The sequence below is a fragment of the Rhincodon typus genome, chromosome 4 (assembly GCF_021869965.1).
Source record: "Rhincodon typus isolate 14 chromosome 4, sRhiTyp1.1, whole genome shotgun sequence".
NCBI classification, from domain to species: Eukaryota; Metazoa; Chordata; class Chondrichthyes; order Orectolobiformes; family Rhincodontidae; genus Rhincodon; species Rhincodon typus.
In genome coordinates this window covers 120,586,876-120,603,977 of record NC_063335.1, presented here as the reverse complement: position 1 = coordinate 120,603,977, position 17,102 = coordinate 120,586,876, and the positions used below count along the sequence as shown (strand labels likewise).

The 17,102-nt window shown below is 40.0% G+C and overlaps 1 protein-coding gene across 1 annotated transcript in view; it reads right to left on the bottom strand.

Moving 5' to 3' along the window:
- The window catches only part of LOC109919304 (intermembrane lipid transfer protein VPS13B-like), a 275,649-nt gene that overhangs the window by 197,456 nt on the left and 61,091 nt on the right, over positions 1–17,102 (bottom strand). Inside the window, exon 5 of the mRNA XM_048596096.1 lies at positions 1,621–1,788. Within this exon, the coding sequence (XP_048452053.1) occupies positions 1,621–1,788 (168 nt within the window). The remainder of the gene's footprint in view (positions 1–1,620; positions 1,789–17,102) is intronic.

Below are 17,102 nucleotides of genomic sequence, written 5' to 3'. Positions count from 1 at the left end.
GATGAAGGGTCGAGGCCCGAAACGTCAGCCTCTCTGCTCCTATGATGCTGCTTGGCCTGCTGTGTTCATCCAGCCCTGCACCTTGTTGTCTCGGATTCTCCAGCATCTGCAGTTCCTACTATCTCCCTTTGACCAAATTCTGGGTCACCTCTTCTCATATCATCTTGGTGACAAATTAGGTCTAAGAATACTCCTGAAATTAGCATTGCAAAGTTTTTTTCAAACAATCCCTGATGTGGCTAATAACTTTGAACAAATAGATATAAATTCCTTGTGACTAACTGAAAGGATCACACAAAAAGATTGCAAGTTTTAATACTTTTACTGCAGCCATCCAACTATAACTAACAGCGATGAAGTATTACTTAGCAGATAACTGATACTCTAAACTATCCCTCTTTACGGTTAGCACAATCAAAACCCCACATAACACTTATGCTTTACTCCTCACTCTCTGTAGAGCTGCACAATTTACAGTAAGCAAACCAACATTACTCCCATCTCATATTCAACTATTTCACATCTCCATGTTTAGCCAACTCACAACATTGAGTGAATGTCAAAACACGCTTCTCTCAAAGCAGAGATGTGTTGAACTAACGAATGCAGTAGGCTTGCTCCAGTTGATTTCTGAGATGAAAGGGGTCATCCTACAATGAAAGGTGGAGATATTTGGGGCTACAACCTTTGGAGTTTATAATATGAGAGGATAAGATTCTGAGGGAGCTTGACGTGAGCAAATGTAGAATTAAGGGTAACAGTTCAAATATAGGGGACTTGCATTTAAGACAGAGATGAGGAAGCAATGTCTTGTCTGGGAAACATTAATCTTTATAATTCACTTCCTCGGTGAGCAATGGAAGCTGCTTCACCAAATATATTCAAGACTGAGTTAAACATTGATTGACATGGAAATGAGGACACTGGGGTGTGCGGGCAGCAGACAAGAAAGTGGAATAAGGGTGCAATTAGATCAGCCTTATCCAGTTAAATGGCAAATACCTTTAACAGATTACATGGCTTATTCCTGCTACTAATTCTTACATTCTTACGCTATGGATATCTCTTTAACTCGAGATCATCTGCCTTCTGCTTTCTGCCTGATCATCCTTAGAAAGAGCATACTTCCCTCTGTGTTCACGACACTTAAACTGCCCTTGCCACTCTCTAGGAACCCCCTCTCTATAATTCTCTTTCTAAAACGAAAATCTGCCCAGCTGCTCTTGCCTTTGCTTTAGGTGTGAAAACTTTGCCCTTGATTAACAAGTCTTTTGACTTAGGCCCTCTTGTCCTTATGGTAACCTAATCACCTGGCCTGTTGCCAGACAGAATTAAACAACTTCCTACAAAGCCCTACCTCTCCAATGCATGCCATCTTACCTTAAAATTAAAGACAGACAGTTTAAAACTAAAAATCTTATAAAAACTTGCATGTTACGAAGGCTACATAAATACTGTTGTTGATGCAATAGAAAGAATTCTGAACAATTATGTGCAAATGACCAAACCCCATTTGATTTTTTTCAACTATCCTGCTTTACTAAGTGTTTTTTTTTAATTCACATTTTGCATTCCCACATTTCCAAAAGTAGAAATGATGAAAGGATCTATTTCACTCACCTAGAATATCCATGAAAGCTCGATCCCAAAACTCATCCACTGTGTAGCATTCTGCAGATGTAATGTTGACTGAGAGAACAATGTCATCCTCCACATACTTCAAGATGAGGTTGTTGACTACAATGTTCACATTGTTAACAACACGCCTAATTAAGCTCTGTACGTAACCTACAGCAGGATAATAAAAGATTATTTTATTAGTGTCACTTAAATCTGCATGGCAAAACTCTAAGAGAAATAAATCTATAATGGAAACTTCCTCAAATTCAAACATCAGCATGGAACAGCTGCTGGGTATTCTAACTTTGCTTTCTAACCTGAAGTATAGTCAATGGGTGCACCCCTTCTACTCAGCAAGTTTTCTACAGTTAGACCTCCCCACCACTTCAACTGAACTAAACATATGAGAAGAATTGTAAAACAGTTCACTGCAGGTTGAAACTAGCACTAGCAGCTACCTAATTATAAACACAGAAAGTTACATCACACAAACAGGTCATTTGGCCCATTGTTTCTATGCCAGATAACAAAGATCTGAATACACTAATCCCATTTTGCAGCTCTTGGCCCATAGCATTGGAGGCAACAGTAACATAAATGAATGTATAAATACTGCTCAAATCTAACAGTCTACCCAGTCAGGTATTGAGTTCCAGACTCTCAACACCCTCTGAGTGAAAAAAATGCACTGTCAATTCTCTTCTTTGACTTCTAGTTCTTATCTTAAATTTATATCAAGTGACTACTGAACTCTCTACTAATGGAAAAAAGAACTTCCTATCCACTCAACCTATGCCCTCAAAATCTTATGCCTCTGTATCGGACCCCCTCTCAATCTTAACTGCAGCCTTTTGAATCTTTCTTCATAGATTAGACCCTCTAGCCCAGTCAGCAAACTGGTACATCTCCTCTGTACCCTCTCTCGTGCAATCCCATCTATCTTAGATTGTGGTGTTTAGAATTGCATGCAGTATTCTACTTGTGGCAGAACCTGTGTCTTACAACCTCCTTGTTCTTGTATTCTATGTCTTAACTAATATGCAAGTATCCATACACCTTATTAGCCACCTTACCTACCTACCCTGCTGCCTACAAGGATCTGTTATATGCAATGAAGGTCCCTCTGATGTTCAGCACTATTCAGAGTCCTACATTTTCTATCACTCATTGTGTAAATTCTTGCCTTGTTAGCCTTCCCCAAGTGCATTACTTCTCACTTTTCAGGGTTGAATTCCATTTACCCAGCTGACCTATGTATTGTTATTTTCCTGTAACTTATGGCTACTCACTATTCATAACTGTACAAATGTTTGTGTCATCTGCAAACTTCTTAATCATACTCCCTACATGAAGTCCAAATCATAAAATGCATAACACAAACAGCAAAGACCCCAGCACTAAGCACTGTGGAACTTCACTGAAAACATTCCTCCAACATCACCCTCCTTTTTTTCTGCCTCTAATCCAATTTTGGATCCAACGTACCACTTTGCCTTGGATCCCATGGGCTCTTACTTGCTTGACCTCCTTATCAAAAGCTTTGCTAAAGTCCACTTGGACCACATCAAATACATTATCCTCATCAACACTTCTGGTTACCTCTTGAAAAATTTTGATCGAATTTGTCAAACACAACTATCCCTCAACAATCCCTGATGAATCTATGTCTGTCCAAGTGCAGATATATTCTGTCGCTCAGATTTATTTCAAATTAGTTCCACACAACTGAGATTAGACTGAATGACCTGAAATTTCACAGTTTATCCCTTCCTCCCTTTTTTAATAATGGGACAAGTTTGCAGTCCCTCAGTCCCTTGGCACCTCACTTCTGGCCAGAGGGGATTTGAAAATTACCTAGGTCCCTGTATCTCCTCCCTTGCCTCCTGCACAGCCTGGAATGCATCTCACCCAGGCTAGCAGATTTATCCCCTTTTAAGGCTGCTAAACCTGTTGTTGCCTCCTCTCTCTCGGTTAATTTCTTCAACTATTTCACAGTTCTCCACCCTGATGTCTATTCCTGTATCTTCTTTTTTCATCATGAGAACTATTGCAAAGTATTTATTGAGGACTGGGCCCACATCTTCTGGGTCCACAGACAAATTCCCACTTTGGTCCTAAATGGGTCCTACTCTTCTCATCAAATATGTAAAGAGCAAGAGAATAACAATAAACTCCTTTGGATTTTCCTTTATGCTGTACATCAATGTTTTCTCATGTACCTTGCTTGTTTTCCTAAGAAATGAAACGAGAAATGTTGGGTTTTCAAACAATTAATTACATCATTGCATTGCTTTTAACAAATGTATTGGATGAGATTTGGATGTGTTTCTACACAAATCACAATGTGATTTAATACACTGAGCATTTAGTGTTTTGGTAAATGGTGTTCATTGCAAGCGAACTTGAATTCAATAGCAAGAATTTGCTGCTGAAAGTTTACAGGGCTTTTGCGAGAAGACACCAGAATGCATATAGAATTTTGGCTTCTGTACCCAAAAGAGAATAGACTTACCTTAGAAGGGGAACAAGAAAACTTCATTGGGTTGAAACGGTTGGCCTTTGAAAAGAAATTGAGTAGAATGGGCCAATACTCACATGACGTCAAAAAAATAGACAGTCACTTTGAAACATAAAATTCTGAGATGGTTTGATAGGGTAAACTGTAAAGAAGTGGTTTTGCTTGGTAGGAGAGTAGAATGAAGGAGCATGTCTGAATAAGGGGTCAGCCATTTAAGAGATGAAGAAAACTTCCTTCACTAAATTTTTAGGAATCTTGGGAGTTCTCTACTCCAGGGACCCACGAATACTCAGTCATTGAGTAACACAAAGCCTAGTTAGATAAATGTTTAGATTCTAAGGGAATAAAGGGGTTTGAAATATGAAGTTGAAGTCAAACGTCATCTATTATCTTAGTGAATAATGGAGCAGGCTTGAACAGCAGCCATATGGCCTGCTCCTGCACCAGTTTCATATGTTCATATATTCATTTTAAAGAATGACACCTGTAAAATATTTAACTAAAACCAAGAAAAAAAGGCAGGAACCAACAGAATTATAATGAAAAAATGTAAAAATAAAATGTGCAAGTTCAAAAATATTGTATTTTTAAATGTCCAAATTTAGTAAATTACTTTTAGTTTAGTTTCCATTTTGCTTCCAAATTTTTTATTGGGACCAAAATTTAGTTATGTTGATTTTTACAGAGGGTTCACTGAAGTTTGTTTGCACTTATTTCTTTCAGGGAGTTTCACTGCTTACAAAGTATTATTACGTTCAACTATAAAATAAGCAACTCACAAATTGCTTTAAAAATGTCCACTGGACCCTACTGAACCCTTGTGTTAACAATATTTGTAACTCAAGCACAAATACTTAAATAGTTCCAATACCAAATAGCTATATTTAATACTTAACTGTGTTTTGATGAGGTTTTGAAATGAATTTTGCTCCCATTAGTTCTTCTTCCACAAGCCCCTCCCCAAATTGCAAAAAAAAACAGTAAGCTAACATTTAACCTCCTGTTATTTTTATTTCTGGATCTAATTTGTAAAGGCCAGCATACTGGTGTTCTACACCGCACTCTCTATTAAGCAGAAAGACTTGAGTTGTGTCAACAATTGACACAGTCAGCACCTGCATAACAGCCTACTGGGAAGAAACCTATTTAAAATTGTTCAACCATATCATAGCTGGAAAAACGAACTCCATTATGCATTCCCAGTGCATTGTAAACGCCATCATCTGCAAAATGCAGGAGTGAAATATCATACCCACCAAGTGCTTTTTTTCTCCTCCAGTTACTAATAAGGATACAATGCCAAAATGTTCGGTTGTGCAGAAAGATTTTTGTATCTAGAGCAAGTACAGTTTCTTCCCATTGCTCTAATAAGGAAATCAGAAAACTCCCAACGGAAAGACCTTAGGAACTGAACTCATGGTAACTCTATCACTGAAAACTTTCCGCAAGCAGAATCTGTAACTAAGAGTTAACAGTTCACTGATTCCCGTACAGAGGTAATAAAGATGAGACGGGCCATCCTCCAAGAGAACTGGAGTGCACATGTGGCTGTAGACCTTAACGATGAACATATGAGTTTATAAAGCATTGAAATTGAGTGATTGCTTCAATTTGGAACCAAGATGAGGAATCTCTTTAATTGAAGTCCTGGCTGGTGGGTGACAACATGCTGAAATATGTTCTGTAAGGGAATGCATAACTTTTTTTTAAACTTAATAACTGCTTAAGTGAGCACGATTGTAGAAGATACAGATGAATATGCCCATTTCATTTTCCATTTATGCCACTTTAATTATGTACTTCCAATCACCTTTTTCATATTGCTTCTTGCAAAAAATCTTATAAAGGTGCTGCTCACCTATTTGAAGGGATTGTTCGTCTTGAAATAATGAAGAAGCCTTTGCAAATCAATGAGATGCTTTATTTAATTTAATTCATTTTAAGTATTCTCTGCACAAAATTGGTTAGGTTCTGCAGAAATCAGGTACTGAGTGAACATGTGAAAATGCCATGAAGTTACAAGCCTCCAGGCAGCATTAAGTGTCTTCTCCTGCACCTGTTTAAGCCCTGGAATCTGTACCATCGTGCCAGTCAGTGTGATTTGAATCTAACTTAAAGGTGGCCACTTAGTAGACTGAAAATTATGCATACACCTGAACAGTTTGCAGGGCTAAAAATGTTTGCTTGTTACATACCATGTAACTGGAATTCATCCTGCCTCACTCTCAGAAGCCACATTTTCATTTGCCTACAGGTAGATGAGAATATTTCAGAGTGGCACTTTGAGTTTTGTCTATTCACAGTGATTTCAGCTGTTCAGCTATGACCGTCTTACACAAGGAGTCAAATCAGTTCTCTATGGTTCCGAGGACAGATTCATGAGGTTGACTTGCTTTCAAATGTTCTTAGCTAGAAGGAGCATGTGAATAAGCTAGAAGGAAAAGCAAGCAAACATTGCAAATGTAAATCATATTCATTTAAGTGGACCCACCCTTTCAGGTGCGGCAAAACACAAATTAGGTTCATTATAAGATATTTTTACAATCATACTTTGGAAGGCTTACCAATGTGCGACAAGGGCTTCTGATTTGTATGACAACCCTTGAAACAAGTATAAAGCTGCAGTGATAATCCTGATTGGCAAATTTTTTTCAGCATAACAGATCAAACTGTAGCAATTTTAATTTCCATGTTATAGGACTGAAAGATACCTCTTCCAAGAGATTAGGTCTAATCTGCTCTTGATTATAATGCAGAACATCTAAGAGTTATTTTACAATTGTTTGATGCATCCATTATCAGCACCTTGGAGTATGAAAAGATCCCTCAGTACCAACTGTGCTGAAATCATCTCAGCATCGACTAAACATCAAATTACAATACTCACATAGCAAACTGTGAATTACAACACTGGTAATACCATAACTAGAGTACCTTGGAGCTCCTCTGGCACTAAGTTTAATGTGACAGTCTAGGTGTGCTTAGATTGCTTAGCTTTCAACTTCCAAGGAAGGGTCATTAGACTTTAAATGTTAATTCTATTTCTCTCTCCATAGATGCTTTCTAAATTGCTGAGATTATTCCAGCTCTTGATGTTTTAAATTTCAGATCTTCAGTAGTCACAGTAATTTTGCTTTTATTTCTTAACCTATTCTGTTTGATCATCGCAATGTGGACTGCTTCTTGTGCATCATAAGGTCCCAAGAGAAAAACTTCAGGCAATACTTCAAGCAAAAAGTATAATATATAATGACCATGAGAACTGATTAAACTTAATGCACTCTTGCATTTCGTAACGCATTTCAGGTGTTGGTGCAGACTTGATAACCCATGTATGGAAACTGACAATGAACTGTATGACAGTGCCAGAATGTATGCCATATCACCACAACACAATACTCACATAGCAAATTGTGAATTACAATACTGGCAATACCACATCTGGAGTGCCCCGAACAACTCATCACATGATGAATGATTATGAAAAGAAATGTGATGGACACTTGAGAAAATTAAAATTGCAGGGATATGGAGAGTAGGTAGGGCAAATAGGACTGATACCTAGAAGGACAAGGAGGAGAGATAAGGTAGGAACAGCACCACCTGCAAGTTCCTTTCCAAGCCACTCATCTTCCTGACTTGGAAATATATTACTTTTCCTTAGTATCATTGGGGAAATATCCTGCAACTCCCTTCCTCATGGCATTTTGGGGGTACCTAAAGAACGCTGACTGCAATATTTCAAGAACTAAGGGATTGGCATTAAACGCTGACACAGCCGGTGATGGCCACATCCCATGAACAAATAAAAAACAGAGAATGAGAATAGACTCAACGTACTGAGTGGCATTCTTCTGTACTGCAGCGATTATGACTAAATCAAAACTTGATGAAAAAAAAAATTGACTGTATTAATCAAATGACATCTGTTAGGGAATAAAGGAAAAGGGGCTCTTCAATATACACAGCAACTTCCTCACAGTCAGGATGTTTTAATGTGCTTCACAGTCCATTAACTGCTTTGGAGAACACTCACTGTTGTGAACAGAAGCATAGCAACCAATTTGCACAGAGCAAGTTCTTCCTAAACTGGAATAAACAGTCAAAGAAACTGTTGTAGTGATATTACAGTGTGATGAATATTGGCCAGAACACCAGCGATAACACATGTTCTAATGTAAACAATGGTATGAGAATCTTGCATCTGAGAGGCCAGAAGGAACCTTGATTTAGCATTTCATCCAAAAGATAATTCCTGCAATGCTGCACCGGAATGTAAGCCATGACTTTTTCTATTCAATCAAAAGATAAGCATCACTGGCAAGGCTAGCAATTGCTACCCAGCCCAGCTGTCTTTTACAGCCTGCATGGTTAGGTAGTCCTACAGTGACAAGAGGGCAGGAATTCCAAGACAGTGGGCCAGCAATAATAAAGGTATGTGTTCAGATCCAACAGTGGGGCTTTAACCCACAATCTTCTGACATGGATGAGAAATACCACAGAGCTGCAGTTCAGGACTATCTTTAAAAGATACAGCACTGAAGTCCAGGACTTCAGTCCCTACTAAAGGTAGGTCGAACACGTTCAAGTCAGGTGACCCTGACTCATACAGGAAATCCAGGTACGAGACAACATCAGACTAAACTCACGAACACACGTTAACTCTGGCAAGGCTTACGCGATATGAAGGGCTACAAAGCAAAGTTGAGTAGAATCGCTGACAACAATACATTCCTCCCTGCTGAGCTCAATGCATTCTATGCTCGTTTTGAAAAGAAGGTCAGTGAAATGATGTCATCTATCCCACAGCCTCAGGTGCACCTGTGGCCGCAGTCACCGCTATAGATGTCAGATCGGCCTTCTTGAGGATGAACCCACTGAAAGCAACTGACCTGGATGGATTCACCAGCTGTGCACTCAGATCCTGCTCTGAGTATTTGCAGGCAGGAGCTGGCAGGAGTATTTGCAGACATCTTTAATCTGTCCTTACTATGATGTGAGGTTCCCACCTGCTTCAAGAAGGCCACTGTCTTCCCAGTGACAAATAAAAACCAGGCAACGTGCCTTAATGAATACCACCCGGCAGCTCTGATTTTTATCCATTTTTATGAAGTGCTTCAAGAGTTTAGTAATGACACACAACAACTCCTAGATTGCTTTGATCCACTACAATTTGCCTACTGAAGCCCACTTGACTGGCACCACTCATTCCACCATCGACACAGCAGCCTGTACTATCTAAATGATGCACTGAAGATCCTGAGACAGCTCCTTCCAAACACACAGACAATTCCATCTACAAGGACAAAGGCAGCAGTTACATGGGAACACCACAACCTGCAAGTTCCCCAAGCCACTCACCATCCTGACTTGGAAATATATCACTGTTCCGGCTCATGTCACTGGGTCAAAATCCTTGAATTCTCTCCCGAATGGCATGATAGGTCTACCTACAGCACATGAACTGCAAAGGTTCAAGAAGGCAGCTCACCATTACTTCGCAAAAGAAACTAAGGTTGGGCAATAAATGCCACCAAGCCAGCAATGCCAAATCACACAAGTGCATAAAAAAAGGGAAACAAAGATTAAATTTAGAGAAAAACAAATTGCATTAATTAATTTTTTTAAACCTCTAACAACAATCAAAAAATGAAGAAAAAGCAGAAATTGCTGGAAAAACTCAGCAGGTCTGTCAGCATCTGTAGAAAGAATGCTTCAAGTCCTGTGACCCTTCTTCGGAACTGATGGTATTTATGCTGATAACAGGGGTTGGTGGGGAAGGAGTAAGCAGATAGGTGGAGATGAGCCCAGAGAGAAAGAGAGACAGAGGGGAAAAAAGTTAGGCAGACGGAGGGATTGTTGATACTAAGCCAGGAAAGAAGAAAAGCTAGACAGGTGATAATTGGGAGAAATCGGATTGGCTGTACTGAAAGCAGCCCATGTCACAGCAGCTCCCAGAGCATGGAAATGCATAAAAGATACAAAAGGATGTGTTCAGCCTCTAAAATTATTGAACTCGATACCGAGTCCTGAAGGCTGCAACGTTCCCAAATCGAAGATCAGACACTTCTTCCAGCTTATATTTAGCCTCGCCGGATCACGGCAGTGGGCCTGAGACAGAGATGTTAACTGGGAATATGGTGGTGTGTTGAAGTAGCAGGCAAGTTGAAAGACTGGGACTCCACACTTGCAATAGTTGATTTTCTAATGCTAAGGAAATTGATTGGCAATAACTTAGAATTATCACACTGTTTAAAAAGTACTTAGATCAGAATGGACTAGATTTAATGTTCTTGACGTAATCACAGAATCCCTACAGTGTGGAAACAGGCCCTTTGGCCCAACAAGTCCACACCGATCCTCAGAGCATCCCACCCAGATCCATCCCCCTATAACCCACCTAATCTACACACCCCTCAACACTACAGGCAATTTTCCATGGCCAATCCACCTAGCCTGCATATCTTTGACTGTGGGAGGAAACCGGAACACCCAGAGGAAACCCATGTAGACACGGGAGAATGTGCAAACAGACAGTTGCCCGAGGGTGGAATCGAACCAGAGGCCCTGATGCTGTGAAGCAGTGGTACTAACCACTGAGCCACCGTGCCGCCCATTCTGTGGTTTTGCATGGACCTACATCACAAATACAGCTGTTTCATGCTATTCAACTCATTGCAATGGCACGCCAGACCACAAGATAAAAACCAAAAGAACTGCAGATGCTGTAAATCAGGAACAAAAACAGAAGTTGCTGGAAAATCTCAGGTCTGGCAGCATCTGCGAAGAAAAAATTCAGAGTTAAAGTTTCAGATCTGAAATGTTAACTCTGACTTTGTCTTCACAGATGCTACCAGACCTACTGAACTTTTCCAGCAACTTCTGTCTTTGTGCCAGACCACAACAAACTGTTTTCGCATAACTAATAATAGAGCCATGTGACGTGGGCACAAATTTTCGGATATCTGAGTGTTACTGTTCGTCTGCTCCTTGCCTGAAAGTGCTGTATCATTTGAGCAGAAATAATAGCATAATTATAACTTACCAATAGAAATACTCTGGATCCTTGTATGCACACAAAAAGAAACTCGGCAAAGAAAGAGAGATCCTGGTACTTTAGACAACATAAAAAAAACTCTTCAAAATTCCACCTTCCATTTACAGTCATTTCGGAGAAATATACACAGGCCAGATGCCAAATTACCAGTTAGAAGTCAAGGGTAGCAAATTGTAGCTGTTTGCCAAATTCTGAAATCTGCATTTAATGCAGATATTCAAACAGCATCAGCACAGAATCATTGTTTGTCTAAGTTAAGAATTAATCAACATAATTTGGCGGCAACCATATCCATTGATGATGAGCGATCATTCTAGTTTGAAAAGTGACAGAAACAATTGCTTCCTGAACTACCTCACCACCCCCACTGCCAATCCCACAAGCTGCCAGTCTTTGAATCTGTCAGGGAGGCATAGGATTCTTGTTCTGAAGAAGGCACTTGTTATATTTTATCTTAGCGAGTTATGAAGTGATGATTTTTCATCTTGCCCTCCTGTTCAGAGGGCTCAAAGCTTGTATCATTGTTGATCAGTTTCCATCTAAATTGAAACAGATACCATATCTGGATACTCAAGTTGATAGCTTTCATGAAGCTTGCAGTTCTATCAAGCAGAACTCAGGTCTCAGCCAATATTTTGCAGTTAGTATAAAAAAAAAGCAGAATTGTTTCACAACTCCTCAGCCAGAACCTTTATAATGAAGTGTAAATCAATCAGTGCAGATCAACTCAGTGCTGATGTTCTGAATCCTTAAAGGAGAAGAAATAACTTGAAATTATACCGTGCCTTTCACGGCTTCAAGACATCCCAAAGTCCATTACATCCAATTGTAAGCTGCAGTTACTGCTGTTCGGTAGGAAATGAGGCTGTCTATTGTGTATAGCTAAGTTCCACAAACATCAATGAGATAATCATTAGGTAAGGTGTTACCAATATTGGTTGAAAGATAAGTATTGTTCAGGATACAAAAGAAACAATGCAGTTTTAATGACCATCTATAATTTCAGATGGGCCTCTAGTTTATTTTACCCTCCAAAAAGATTTCCTTTGCTCCGGCTGCAAAGTAAAATTTTAACGATCTCGGATAATAGCCAGGGAATGCACTTCAGTCACAGCAAATCCTAACCTTATAAATGAATGGAGAACCTATTGCATTTGGCACATTTGAAACGAAAAATAGCTCTCACATCTTGTCCTAAGGTCTACTGCTTCCAGAATGCATACACAGCATGGCATTGAGTGTAAAGTGAACTACACACATATGCGTACAATATGACACACCAAGCAATGATTTCTTCCACGATCAGTACTTTGTGACAAGCACTCCCCAGCAGCTTTCTTTAAATCTGAAACATGCCAAGCAGTTTAAGTTGTGCAATGCATGAAGACAGCACAGACATGAATGGTGACAGCCTTGGACTGACACAGATTCTGATGGCAGATGTGCAGTCATTAAATTCAGCCACAAGGGATTTATGGAGTTGGCAGGAAAACAAGGACAGAAACTTCGAATCAGGAAAATAGCGCCTTATACTGATCATCAAATGCAAATTTTTTTGTTGAAGATACGTCCACATTCCAAGGTCAGAGAAGTGATTCAAACAGCACTGGAGGCAAAAAGGAAAAACCACAGGAGGTTTATAGTACTTTAAACTTAAAGCATGCTGCTAAACTAATAAAACTATTAAAGAACCATGCATAGAGCAACTAAAACCTAAAATAAAAACACTGAGCAATAGAGCAGAAGCCTCTGCTTCTGAACAGTGCAAGGACCGTAGTAACTTCATAGACAGCATCAGAGTAGGGACAGCAGTTTTACAAAAAGTGAAGTCAGCAGCTTCTCAAACTACGAGAGAAAGCAGATCAACAGTTTCATAAAGAGAAGAGCAGGCCTGCATGAAAAGGACAGCAATGGTGGGAAAAAACTGAAAGCAGAGAGTCACTTCAACTTGTTTCTTTCTGCAAGAGAAACTGTGACGTCAGAGGAAAATAGGTAGGTTATAGGTGGGAATTTCTTCCCTGTCTTGTGATTAACCATGTTCTTTAAATCAAGAGACCATAAAACCATAAGAAATAGGAAAAGAGTAGTCTGTTCAGCCCTGTGATAGGATCACGACTGATCCAATATTCCTCACATCCACTTTTCTATCCTTTCCGCATAACCCTAGATTCCCCTACTGATTAAGAATCTACCTCAGCCTCAAATATACACAAGAACTCTTCCCTCACTGCTCTCTGTGGCAAGTAGGTGCAAATACTCACAACCCTCAGGGGAGAAATTCCTCCTCATCTCAGTCTTAAATGGCACCCCTTTATTCTGAAACTATGCCCTCTGGTCCTAAATTTTCCCAAAAGGAGAAACGTCCTCTCAGAATTTACCCTGTCAAGCCCCTTAAGAATTTCTTATCTTTCAATAAGATCACCTCTCATTCTTCTAAATTCCAATGAGTAGAGTTCCAACCTGTTTCACCCTTGCTCACACGACTGTTCCTCCGTAGCAGGAATCGTCGTACTGAACCTTCTCTGAACTGCTTCTAAAGAAATCTTTTAAATAAGGGGACCAAAACCACTCATTACACTCCAGATGTGGTCTCACCAGCATCTTGTGCAGTTGCAGTAAGATTTCCCTGCCCTTATACTCCAACCCCCTTGAAATAAAGGGCCAACAATCCATTAGCCTTTCTGATTGTTTGCTCACCTGTGCGCTAGCTTTTTGAGGCTTATGCACAAGAAGTCCCAAGTCTATTTGTGTTACAGCTTTCTGCATTTAAATAATATTCCGTTATTTTGTTTTCGCGTCCAAAATGAACAACTTCGCATTTTCCCACATAATCCTCTATTTGCCAGCATTTTGCCCACATACTTAATCTATAAAAATCTCTCTATAAACTATATGCATCCGTTTCACAACCTGCCTTTCTACCTATTTTTGTGTCATCTGCAATTTTGTTACAGTGCATTCACTTCCTTCCTCCAAGAGACATTATTAAAGCTGAAAAGTACAGAAGTTTATTCATAATATATTTAACATGTAAATATTAATAGAATAGAAATAACTGGATCGGTGGTGTGTTGCAGCTAGAGTACATGGGAGCTGGTGGATGCCCATGCAATCTATGGTGACTGCATCTGAAGTAAGTTGCTCAAGGCACATCGGCCCAGACTTTACAAGCTGCAGTTTGAGCGATAGAGACTGGGACATCAGGCAGAGGTAAAGGTATCTGGACAGTGCTTCAGGAGACAAACATACCCCTTAGATAATGTAAATCAAATTTAGTCGATGGTAACAGACAGGGAGAGTGACTGAGAGTGAGGATCTAGAATTTAGCTTTGGAAGAACCTCAGCCAGTGGCCTTTTCCAATAGGTTTGAGATGTTGTCCTCAGTGTGAAGAAGGTCAGGAGGATTAGTGAAATGACCTCAGCACTATCGTCCAGAGCAGCATTCAAGTGAGGGGACAAAAGGAAAATGCAAATAATGATAGGGGACAGTTTAGTTACATGGATAGATACCATTCCCTGCAGCAAAGACAGAGCCCCCAAGGCTGTGCTGCCTATCTGATGCCAAGGTTCAGGATCTTTCTTCTGGCCTAGACAGAAACTTAGAGTGGAGTGGATCTTAGAAACATTTTAAAGAAACAGCAACATAGCAATGAGTCAATGCCTGGATTGGGTACGATGTTGATTTGCAGGTTGCAGTAGAAAATCCTGTTAGTGAAGTCATACCAAATCAGGTGCGCAAAATCATCGGTCTTCAGTAAACTAGAATTCCAAAGCCGTTAGAGTTTTCATGGGTTACACAACAGTAAATGAGGAGATATCACTGCAAACAAGTACTCTACAAGAGTAGAGCAGAGGATGGTGTTTACATGGACTTTAGTAAGGCTTTCGACAAGGTCCCCCATGATAGGCTCATCCAGATATGCAAATACCCATCGCATTACCCTTAAGTTCACATGACTGAAACAAGCAGATCCTGGTTCAGCAGAGTATCTGAAGAACTGAAAATTTATTGTCTTATTTCCAAAGTGTAATCTCATTGGGATGTACACAACCATTTGAAGAAAAATGAGAAAGGCAACACAATTTTCCTTCCATTGCGGTGATGTTAATGCAGGAAACCACTCCAAATGTTTTAGTATAAAGTATGCACAGATAGGAGCCATTTTTAACTCATTTACAGGATATGGGTGTCGCTGACTAAACCATTTAATGCCCATCCCTAATTGCCCACAGCACAGTTGGTGTGGGTCTGGAGTCACATCTAGGCCAGACTGGGTAAGGATCCATAGAGGATATTAGTCAATTTCTTACAAAAAACAACAGTTTCATGGGCTTGTTAGAGCCTTCAATGCAGATTATTTTCAAAATTCAAATTCCAACATCTGCCATGGTGGGATTTAAACCCCGGATCCCAGGACATTACTGGTTGGGAAGCTATTGGAGAGAATTCTTTGGGGGAGGATTTACGCACATTTGGAAAAGCATGGTCTAATTAGGGACAGTCAGCATGGCTTTGTACAGAGCGGATCATGTCTTACAAAGTTGATTGAATTTTTCGAGAAGGCAACTAAAGGTGATCGCCAAGAGTAGAGCAGAGGATGGTGTTTACATGGACTTTAGAAAGGCTTTCGACAAGGTCCCCCATGATAGGCTCATGCAGAAGATTAAGATGCATAAGATCCACAGTGACTTGGCTGTGGATTCAGAATTGGCTTGCCCATAGAAAGCAGAGAGTAGTGGCTGAAGGGTGTTTTACAGGCTGCACATCCGTGACTAGTGGTGCTCCGCAGGAATCTGTACTGGGACCTCTGATGTTTGTGATATATATAAATGACTTAGATGAAAATGTAGATGGGTGGGTTAATAAATTTGCAAACGATACAAAAATCGGTGGAGTTGTGGATAGTGTAAGAGGTTGTCAAAAGATACAGCTGGATACAGATCATTTGCAGATATGGGCAGAGAAATTGCAGATAGAGTTTAATCCGGGTAAGTGACAGGTGTTGCACTTTGGGATATCAAATGTCAAGGAAAAGTATAACAGTTAATGGCAGGATTCTGAACAGCATTGATGTACAGAAGGATCTTGGGGTTCAAGTCCATAGCTCTCTGAAACTGGCCACATAAATAGATAGGGTGGTAAAGAAGGCATATGGCATAAAAAACAAAGTTGCTGGAAAAGCTCAGCAGGTCTGGTAGCATCTGTGAAGAAAAAAATAGTCAACGTTTTGGGTCCAGTGACCCTTCCTCAGAACCATGTTCTGAAGGTGGGTCACTGGACCCAAAACGTTAACTATTTTTTCCTTCACAGATGCTGCCAGACCTGCTGAGTTTTTCCAGCAACTTTGTTTTTTATTCCTGATTTACAGCATCCACAGTTCTTTCGGTTTTTATAAGGCATATGGCATGCTTATTGATTGGGGAATTGAGGACAAGAGTCAGGGTGTCATGTTGCAGCCTTATAAGACTTTGTTTAGGCCACAGTTAGAGTATTGTGTTCAATTCTGGTCACCACCTTACAGTAAGGATGTGGAGGCTTGGATGGGGTGCAGAAGAGGTTTACCGGGATGCTGCCCGGATTAGAAGGTATGAGCTATAAGGAGGGCTAGAAAAAACTCAGGTTATTTTCTCTTGAGCAGCGAAAGCTGAGGTAAGACTTGATAGAACTGTATAAAATAATAAAATGCACGGATAGAATTGACGGTCAGAAATTTTTTCCTCCAGAGTCAAAACATCTAATACTAGTGGGCATGCATTTAAGGTGAAACGGGATAATTCAAAGGAGATGTGGGTGGCAAGTTTTTTACACAGAGTGTGGTAGGAGTCTGGAATGCACTGCCAGGGATGGTGGTGAAGGCAGATATGATAAGGGCATTTAAGGGATTTTAAGGTAAGCATATGAATATG